We start from the raw sequence: 10,390 nt of genomic DNA, 5'->3' as shown, positions 1-10,390 counted from the left end.
GGTTTTCTACCTTATGTCCATCTAGATGAATAATATCTAGTTCAAATCCCAACAATGCTTCTTGTAAAGACAACGTTACATTTGTATAAAGGTCATCGCCACGTCGCTCAAACCTGAAAGAGAAAAAAAATGCACTATAAAGCAAACAAACAAATTAAATAAAAATTTAAACTAACACAACTACAGTGGACCCCTGGTATTTGTGGGAGATGCGTTCCAGACGGCTCCCACCCCCCGGAAATAGCTAGAATCTGCGTATACTTAGAACCCGTATAAAGATGCTAAGAACCGCTTATTTTGTTAGTTCAAACTCAAGAAAACCCACTACAAATACTTATATCAAGTTTTTTTCATAGTTTTATCAAAGAAGTGTATTTAATCATGAAATTACTATGAAAATACAGTAATTTGTGGATATTTCTCATAGAAAATTAGTGGTGGGCGTAATCGATTATTAGTAATTAGTAATCAATTACTTTAAAAAAATCTCGGTAATGTATTACATTTCAAGAAGTAGATTACCGTCTTTTTTGTTTTTTAAGAGATAAATTTTTTCTTTCTTTGTTAATATCCGTTAGGAGAGTCGTTACACTGCATTTATATTTATTTTAAAAGGATTTTTCAAATTTTATTTTGCTTTCTTATAGAAAATTGAAATATATTTTTTTATTCAAAAACATTAGATTTAAAAATTTATACTAAATAGAAGTATCAAGCTTATTTTTTATTGCTTTAAGAGTTGAGACGTCTATTTTTCATTCCAAAGAGAAGTTTTTTTCATTTCTTATCAGCTACCTCTTCATATCTTCATGAAAAATAAAGAATAAGAATATTCATCTGTTTTATTTCAGGATAAAGACGCTTGGAATTTTTGTTCTTAATTCAATATTCATATAGTAAATGGATTATCGATATTTACTTGTGTGCATAATGGAATAACAAACACAAGACATATAGGTTTAAACTTGAACTTATTGACAATGCCAGTCCTCATTTGTTATAATTTTCAAGGATTCTTGGCTTAGAGAGAGAAATAAACAATAATTAAATTAATACCAAGGACCTCTGGACTTGATTATACTGTAGTAGTATGTGTAATATACCAGTTTTCTGTGAAAGTAATCTATTACTGAACAACAAAGTAATCGAAGTAATCGACTACCAAAAAAGATGAGTTTTGCCCATCACTATAGAAAATACCACAAATATGCAAATTTCCCATGAATAATGGGTAGATATGGTCCATAGAGAAATCTGGGAACACGGGAGTGAAGTTCTTGAGAACACAAAAACAGGGGGTCCACTATATTACATCCTCCAACTTACACATTCCATGATGGTGGAAAACACCATAAGCATTACAGTTACATCAAAAATGAAAACACTTTGAGAGTGAAGTTTGTGATACCCTACAACCATTTTAGCAGGGAATATTATAAAAAATTTGTGTTTACCTGTATTTTATGTTATAATAATTCTACAGTAATTTACGAGACAAAAACAAAAGCAGCTTATGACTAGCAGAAAGCTATCTGTAGATATTAAAATACTGGTGTAGCAGAAAATCAGTCAAGAACAACAACCATTTACAAGGAAAACACCAAATATAAATGTAGTAATAAAACATGGCAATAAAAAACAAAAGCAGCTGCGGCATTACCAAAAGCCTAAAAACTCATTGTCACTAATGCTGGTAGTATCTGTCTTCAAAATTGTAATTATCTTCAGGCCATTCCTAACTCCACACTTCATGAAAGCCTTCACAATAATCTCAGTTCTAGCATTCCCCATGATTTCTTTACCTACTCAAACAACTAGTGGTAGAGTATGAGGTCGAGGTGTGAATCTCCCATCCATTTGTGTTAGCATTTTCACTTTATTTTTAAATGGCTTCTTAATACACAATCTAAGGCTGTAATACACTAGTAGGACCACTGGGAATGGCAGCTATCTGGGTTTTTAATTCTTCCCCTTTCTTTTTAATGGCTTCAGTTCTATCTGGCCTGATCTGATCGCGGATAAGATTTTCTTATGTCCTCCAGATGACTTCAACTGTAATGGGCTCAAAAGAAAAAAATAACAAAAATTAACTCTCTTACCTTTCATGAGGCTGAGTCTTAATAATGATGATAAGATCACCAGGGTCGCCATCAATGTGTGGCTCTCCTTCACCAATAAAACGATGTTCTTGTCCATCAACCATTCCTGGTTCAATCTCAAATTCAAGTGTCTTCTCTTCATTAACAAGCCTATAAAAAGTAACCACATATTAATTATCAATATCAATCAAACTCTGAGTTTTGAATATCAAAACTTTCCTTCAAATCTGCATAAACAAAGCTATAATATGCTAACTTTATCCTCATAACATTATGCTTCCAAGCACCTCACATAAACAATGATTTGCATGAACTCTATCAACTTAGCCTTTACTTTTTATTCTTATTTTACACAACCTGAGAAAAAAATATTTGCTTGTGCTACAAGAAAAAATTGTGGTTGGAACACTGAACACAACTAGAAAGCTGTACTTCCACATTCCATCTATAAAAGTAGGTTCCTGTAAGACCATAAATATGACAGCTGAAAATTAACAGAATTGTAAGTATATATTACTACCCACCCAACAAATTTTTTACCCTCAACTTACTTTGTGCTGTTCTTTGTTTCCTCATTTTTAACAACCGAAAGGATATAGACAATCAGGGTCACCTCAACATATTCTTTATTGTATTTTCATAATGTTCCACCCTTACAGCTACATAAACACCAGTGTAGCATTTAAAATCAAATGTAAGTAAATGAAAAAGAAAGAGATGACATCCTCTACATAGGTAGGGGATATAGTCTATCAGAAGCTTCCTTAGAAATGATAATAAGACCTTTATAATGATTAACCATCAGACTAAAAAAAATATTCAGAGCTCCCTGCTGTGTAGGAAAGTTCGAGCTCCAAGAGAAACAGCTCTGTCCTTTAGAATTTTTAACAGCAATAAAAAAACTACAAATGGAGTAAATGATGATGCCTGCTTGGAAATGGCTTCACAATTACAGATAATGGGTGGCATGCTAACAATGAGCAACCCTGAATGCAGGAAGACCTATGCAAGCAACATGGGGCAGCATGAAGTGGAACAACCATAACCTACTGAATAGTTTGCTGTTTACTCAGGCCTCACTTCCCACAGTGGCATTTGTAACAATATCCAAAATAATTCTGGCCATGACAGATCAAGAATGCATCTAGCTGGTTAGTCTTGAGTTGAGTCAGTCCCTGGGTTCTACTGCTGACAAATCCTTCATTGCCTGGTACCTACTGAGGTGAAAATGCCACATGCCCATCTAAAACCACTTAAAAGGAGGTTCGTCTAGCAAAGCCACAGATACATTTGGGTTGCCCTTGTCCATACATTCAATCAAGACCATATGGTTGCTGGTCTTGGTGGTTCTCACTTTTCTTGCGAGCATGGTCAATAATTAGTGTTTGCTTGCAAGTATATTTCCTGTCTGTGGTCACAGGGAAGATATTTATCTCAAAAAAGACGAATATCTCCTCTTGGTCATCTTCGACGAGTCCCTGGCTGTCACTGAAGAGGTGACCTCACCAGAGAACACGAAAGAGAAATGGCTAAGGAGAACCTATTGGCCAACACTCATCATTTTACTTATTGAAGAGGCTAATCACCTACTTCTTCCCAGTAATCAGCCAGTCACATTTGTTGTTGTCTACCAGGGTTCCCTACTTCAAGTCAGTCAGTGTCTTGAACTGTGTCTGTACTCACAACTCTTCGAAAAGGGTAGCCTGCTGCTACATTCTTGTACGTAATGAATGTGACACGTTACTATTAATCTTCTGTTAAGTAAAAAAAAAAAAAAAAAAAAAAAAAAAAAAAAAAAAAAAAAAAAAAAAAAAAAAAAGCAAGCAATGACTTTGACTATTCATAGACCACAATTATGGACATGAATGTTTGATGAGTTTGTGGTAAAACCAACTCATATCCTACATTAATGCTCTACTGAAACTGTGTAGTGAGCTTTTACACTGAGCCCATCTTCCTTAGAAATGTGATTCCAAAAGCTAAACCTAATTTCACTCACCTGACATTTGGGCACTCATCACAAACTTGCTGTTGAGTCATTTGGAAACGACCTGGCCCAAGTTGTCTTGTCACCATCTCTTGACGACAGTTACACTTACGAGTGCCCGAAGCTGATCTAGCCACTGGTTTATTTCGCATCATCTGAAATGTAAGGTTAAGATATATTTAACACTACAACAACCATGATCTCTGAACAGCATGAATTTATGGAAAAGACTGATGACTACTATTTGAAAGATGCCAAGTTTTCTCTCTTTCACTCATCATTCCATGGTTATTTTTTAATATCAGTGCATGGTGGCATTAGTGATGGTTTGCTGTCATTCTGATAACTTATAGCCTCTTCCAGCAAATTTAACTATTGCTTTCAAATAATATTCCAATCCTAAGATGATGTCTAGTTTGCAATATCATAGTGGTAAGTGACTTAGTCTGACAACACAAGTAACTATTAGAAGAGGTACACTCCGACAAGTTGAATCGTTGCCTTTCCCATCATGCACAGATATTAGAAAAACAAAACTATTACTCATGTAATAGTTTTTGCTTAAAACTTTTACTTACAACTTACAAACAGGTAAATGGAGTATTTACAACTAGCTACGATCTACAACCTAGATCAACAGAAGAAAAGGAATTTATTAGGTACTAGTATACTGGTTTATACTTTTGTAAGTATATACCTATTGTATTTACATCCAGAGTGACTGCTATAATAATGTCTTCTGAATGAAACATTTTCTATGAAGGCCACCCGCTGCAGCATGTCAGTAATATTAGGAACAATGAACAATACAGACACCACCCAACTTACAAACAAGTTATGTTCTGGATGGCCATGTGTGTGTTGAATTGATTAGAAGTTGGTTATTGTACTCTGCATGCCTATTTAAGTGCTGAATGATATAAAATCAATAAAGTACTGTGTTTTTCATCCTGTACAGAATAAGTACACAAAAAGTGTGAACTTACAAGTGCCAAAAGGGAAGCACTCCAAAGTCCGAACACAGTTTTATTCAATCCCATTTCTTTGTATCTGAATGTCTGTTTGCAATCCCATTTGTTTGTATCTTTGAATGTTTGTAAGTTGAATGTTAGTAAGTAGGGTGGAGTTTGTATATGCTAAACTGTGACACTAAGGTACAAACTACACAGGGTTAAGGTGACAGCAAGTGGATACAAAGCACCATGTCTTAAATGCCATTATACAAAATATCGCGTAAAAACGAAAGTCAATCTCTCTCACATGCACACACATCATCAGTGCTCAACAGTACAGTACTTCCCTAAGTTTTGCATATTCTGTATAATGTCATAACTAACCAAACAGCATTACTTATGTTCATATTAATGCTTAACACCAACATTTAATATCAATAAAATTTAGTCGCATAAACTCACAATTTTTATAAAAAAAAAAATTTCCTTTTGACCTTACCTCAACAAAGTTGCCCACATACAGTTCTTCTAGTGTTACAAACATCTGCATTGTTATGTCCCCTCCTTTAGGTACTTCTCTCTCTCTCTGGGGACCACCACCAAACCCAAATCCAAAATCTCCAAAGAAACTTGCAAATGGATCCATTCCACCAAAGCCATCTTCCTTAGCCACACATTCTTCACCACACCTACAGTGACAGATTTATAAATTCAACAAAGCTAATGAGCAGCATTACAGAGTTAACATAAGCCCAAGTCTCAAAGAAGACGACAGGAAAGAAGCAAAAACACAGTGCTATTACATTTACTGATGCAACAAAATCTTTGAGAGTAATAAAAGCAATCAAAACATTGTTTATGTTTACAGACTTAGACTCTGGGCAAGATAAAGGAAAATTATAGTATAAAAACAAAAGTGATGATGAATAATGACAATGAAGGTAACTAAATGAACACATAAAAAAATACTGACTGGCTCATTCATAAAAACTTGAAATATTACACTAAACTAAATCTAACTGCTAAAAGAAACTAAAACTCAGCACTTCATATTTATTATACGTATAAATAAATAAAAAGGAAAAATTATTGCAAGGTGTAACTGTCTGATAAGTGAATAATTCAATACAGTGGTCCCCCCCATATTCGCGGGGGATGCGTACCAGACACCCCCCCCCGTGAATAGTTAGGACCCGCGAATGTTTGGAACCCCTATAAAAATGCTAAAAACAGCCTATTTTGTTAGTTAAAACTCAAGAAAAACACACTAAAAATTTTCATACTTGGTTTTAATAGTTTTATCACAAAAAGTGCATTTTATGATGAAATTCATAAAAAAACCCAGGAATTTGTGGATATTTATCATAGAAAAATATCGCGAATGCGGAAATTTTCCGCGAATAATGCGGGGAAATGTTCCCAAGAGAAATCCGCGATTGTGTGAGTCCACGAATCTGGAGAACGTGAATACGGGGGGTCCACTGTAGTGACAAAATGGCCCCACCAGTAGCAAATTTTATTTGACCTTTGACCTCGTTTAATTATAGCCTGCACCCCACTTCCCACTTCAGCTTCATCAACGAAGTGGGCAAGCATGCCAAATATGAACTCTAACTGAAAATATTTCAAATGCTACAACTACTAATACCTCAAAAGTTACAACTACCGTTATCAGGAAGTCTTAACAAGAACACAGCTGGAATCATGTTACAGCCAAGGTGTAATTCCCATTTGAATTTCAGTATGACCTTGACTACTCAATCCACCACAAACTTTGAAAAACCATCACCCATAGATGATATACATGAAGTCTGAAGCCTTTAAAATATCTACACTTAGCAAACAGACAGGCAGGTCATTTACTAGATAGTCCCAGGAGGTACAATTTCATAAAAAATAGATATATGTAGTGTAGAGATCAAAATTGTGACATTAAACTATTGTAAGTTGTATGTAGAATAGATGTTTCCCAAAAGGTAAAATAGATGTTAGGCAAAGATTTAGTTAGGAAGTGAGGCAAGGTACTCCCTCTCAATAGGCACCTCACTAACTTCAATGATAACTAGAACTGGAACTGATAGTATAAGGTTTAAATTTTATAATCTGCATAAAAAATAAGCAAACATATTTCAAAACTATGTTTTGTACTTTCATATAATATATTTCAGCAACATATTAAAAAAGAAATGCTTACTGTGATCATGTTCTGCAGGAGAAATCACTTGGAAATAACTGAGATTGCATCATATTATAAGTGACTGATGGATGAAGTAATGCAGGAGACAGAATGAAGTGGGAATTCAGTTGTTAATGCAATGAGAGATACAGCACACTGATGATGATGAAGGATATGGGGGGGGAAAAGTAGTCCTTGTAACACAAAAAAACTTTAAAAATAACATTCGCATAAGAAATCAATCTAATTTATAAAAAACAAAAACAAAACACATACCTGTCATATTTTTGTCTTTTTTCATCATCTACTAATACTTCATATGCTGCACCAAGATCCTTAAATTTATCCTCTGCATTTGGATCATCTTTATTTTTATCTGGATGATACTCTTTGGCTAGTCGGCGGTATGCTTTTTTAATCTGGTTCACACTTGCATCCCGAGGCACTCCCAGGATCTTGTAAAAGTCTCTCCTGCAAGAAAAGTACGTATTTTTAAGTCAGGTCTTACATTTGTGTGTGTGTGTGCACACTGTTGATGCTAGATTTAAAAAAATGGTAATTGTATTCATGAATATTTTACTTAAATGCATTTTCTGCACAAGACAATCTTCACAGCATGAAAAAGAGAGAGAGAGAGAGAGAGAGAGAGAGAGAGAGAGAGAGAGAGAGAGAGAGAGAGAGAGAGAGAGAGAGAGAGAGAAATATAAATTTTTGTATTTCAGGTCTAATTGATCTTTAAAGAACTAAAAGGTATTTTGCTATACTACTATGAAAAATTTTGGACCAACAACTGACAGCAAAACTCTTGAAAATAAATCTGGGAGGTTGGAAAGTCTGCATCCTCCAGGATCTAGTATGTCCTCTGACACATAAGCAGCTGGACAACAAAGAACACACTGACCCAAGGGCCAGGTATCAGGCAATGGATGCCTCCAAAAGATTACTATGTTCACCAATGAACAATGTAATCTCGCCAAAATGTGTTGCTCTTGCTCTGCCGGCTGAGATTCTGGAGGAAAGGGGCATCAAGGCCCATCTGCTCCTTTGCCCATTCCAAGGATTGTGGTTTGGTTGGTACTTTGCATACCATGGGAAACATTCTCTGAAAGAGTTACTCAGGATCAGCCAACATACATGCTCACCTGTAGGCTACTCAATACTACCTGGTGAGCCAGCAAAGGGAATAGGGGATTGTGCACAAGGTGTGGATGGGCCATGTGTATACAGGTACTCCTGAGAATGGCTAATCCTGAGAGGAGATTTGTCACGAGAAACGGAAACTGACACTAAAGAATTTAAAGGTGCATAACTAACAGGAGGATAAGCTCACAATTATACTACTAGGCTACAGGGCTACCTACTAGGTACTATCCAATGAATCTATTAAGAGAAGGTGGAAAGTCAGATGGAAGAGAAAATGAACTGATGTACAATACAGAGAATGAAACTGGTTGCAGATCGAGGCCGAAGGGACGCTGCAAAAACCTTTATATACTAGCTAGATAGCTAATGCCTACAGTGCACCATGTTAGGTAGGTACGGCACTGACGGCACTAGCTAGGTACTTATTCACCCATCATAACTGATTTAAGCAATGTTAGCCTTACCCTACTCTTCAAATCTACCATTGTAAGGACGTATATGTCCAAAAGATTAGGCTATGAAAAATGCACCAAAGTAGGAAATACTATTCTGACATTTCAGGAAACCGAAAATAAAATCAGCTGATCACTAGGTAGGTACTAAATACATTAAGCCGACAGGCAATAGACTGCTCAAAAAACAAAATGGGCATTTCCCTGATACCATATTTAGACATGATTACTCATATATACAGATTTTGCATTCTTGTTCATACTTACCCTGCTTCACATGCAATAATTAGGAGCAGCAACGTCAAAGGCCAACACCAACTCACGGTCATTTTGACAACTTCTGAAGTTCTCTTGCTCTCTTGCCTGCTACGTAGGTGTAACACCTTTCAAATCTTTAGAGTTATCAAACACTTTATTACATTAAAAAGTGGCTTGAATAATCATATACTAGTGTTCTGTTCAGTAAAAAATATTTTTAAACTGACAATTTTATTAAAAATATGGTGATTTGAAACGTTTATATATTAATAAGAGTTTTTACAAATCTATGAGTAATTGTTAGTGTAAGGCGGGAAGCAGTGTGATCAGACGACGCGGCGCTCCGCTTTAACGCCACGTACGATACGCTACGCTGGGAAGAAGATTCCAGTGTTACACAATGTTTTTTCTTTTTATAGCTAACATTATCGACTGAACATAATAATTTATAGCAAATATGTACAGTTTAATTGATCTGGCTAAAAAGACATGGGAGATTTATATTATTCGACCAAATGTTGTTTTCGTTTCTAAGGGTATGAACACCACAGATATAAAATTATATATCTAGACTGTTCATGCTTTGAAGAATTGTCCTGTGGATTTGCCATCTTAGTTTAAAGCCAGCTCCAATAGCAAGAACCCCTGCTAAAAACAAGCAACCCTAATCATCAATACCATACCTATCTCCCCTAAAACATTCTAAATGATTATTATATAATGTATTTAAATTCAAAAATCATTCTCACTATCATGAGATTTCGCAAAGACTGGAATTTTGGTTGTCTTTTTCCTCACAAGGCTACTTATATGCTCATAAAGCTATCTTGTGAAAGAATTTATATGTATGTATGTATGTATATATATATATATATATATATAATATATATATACCAAATTAAACTTGTCATTTTATAATACAAAATTATATTCAGTTATGCATATCTTTGCCAAATAAAAGTCACAGAAAAGACACAATATCTAACCACCGACATGTGGAAGGAAGTTTCGTATATCCATTGTAGTCAGATGAGTGAGGAAACCAGTTATATATATATATATATATATATATATATATATTATATATATATATATATATACATATATATATAAAATGAAACACATGAGCACGTGTTTCACACAAATACATTTCTGACTCCCATGGGAACGAACCCCGGACACTCAAGCGGCAGTCGTTACCGCCTTGGCCTGTCACTTGAGAGACTGAAGTTGGTTCCCGATGTGAGTCAGAAATATATATATATATATATATATATATATATATATATATATATATATATATATATATGCTAAAAAAATCA

The 10,390-nt window shown here is 35.0% G+C and overlaps 1 protein-coding gene across 1 annotated transcript in view; it reads right to left on the bottom strand.

The window, feature by feature from the left end:
- Positions 1-9,230, bottom strand: part of LOC135214909 (dnaJ homolog shv-like) — a 67,953-nt gene extending 58,723 nt beyond the window's left edge. Inside the window, exons 1-6 of the mRNA XM_064249376.1 lie at positions 9,078-9,230; positions 7,492-7,686; positions 5,539-5,728; positions 4,099-4,241; positions 2,100-2,249; positions 11-113 (exon numbers count right to left, since the gene is read on the bottom strand). Coding sequence (XP_064105446.1) covers positions 11-113; positions 2,100-2,249; positions 4,099-4,241; positions 5,539-5,728; positions 7,492-7,686; positions 9,078-9,139 — 843 coding nt within the window. The 5' untranslated portion in view covers positions 9,140-9,230. The remainder of the gene's footprint in view (positions 1-10; positions 114-2,099; positions 2,250-4,098; positions 4,242-5,538; positions 5,729-7,491; positions 7,687-9,077) is intronic.
- Between the last annotated feature and the right edge of the window lie 1,160 nt (positions 9,231-10,390).

Source organism: Macrobrachium nipponense, chromosome 46 (genome assembly GCF_015104395.2).
Source record: "Macrobrachium nipponense isolate FS-2020 chromosome 46, ASM1510439v2, whole genome shotgun sequence".
NCBI classification, from domain to species: Eukaryota; Metazoa; Arthropoda; class Malacostraca; order Decapoda; family Palaemonidae; genus Macrobrachium; species Macrobrachium nipponense.
The sequence above is the reverse complement of the archived record's forward strand: the minus strand, read 5'-3'. Positions and strand labels throughout refer to the sequence as shown.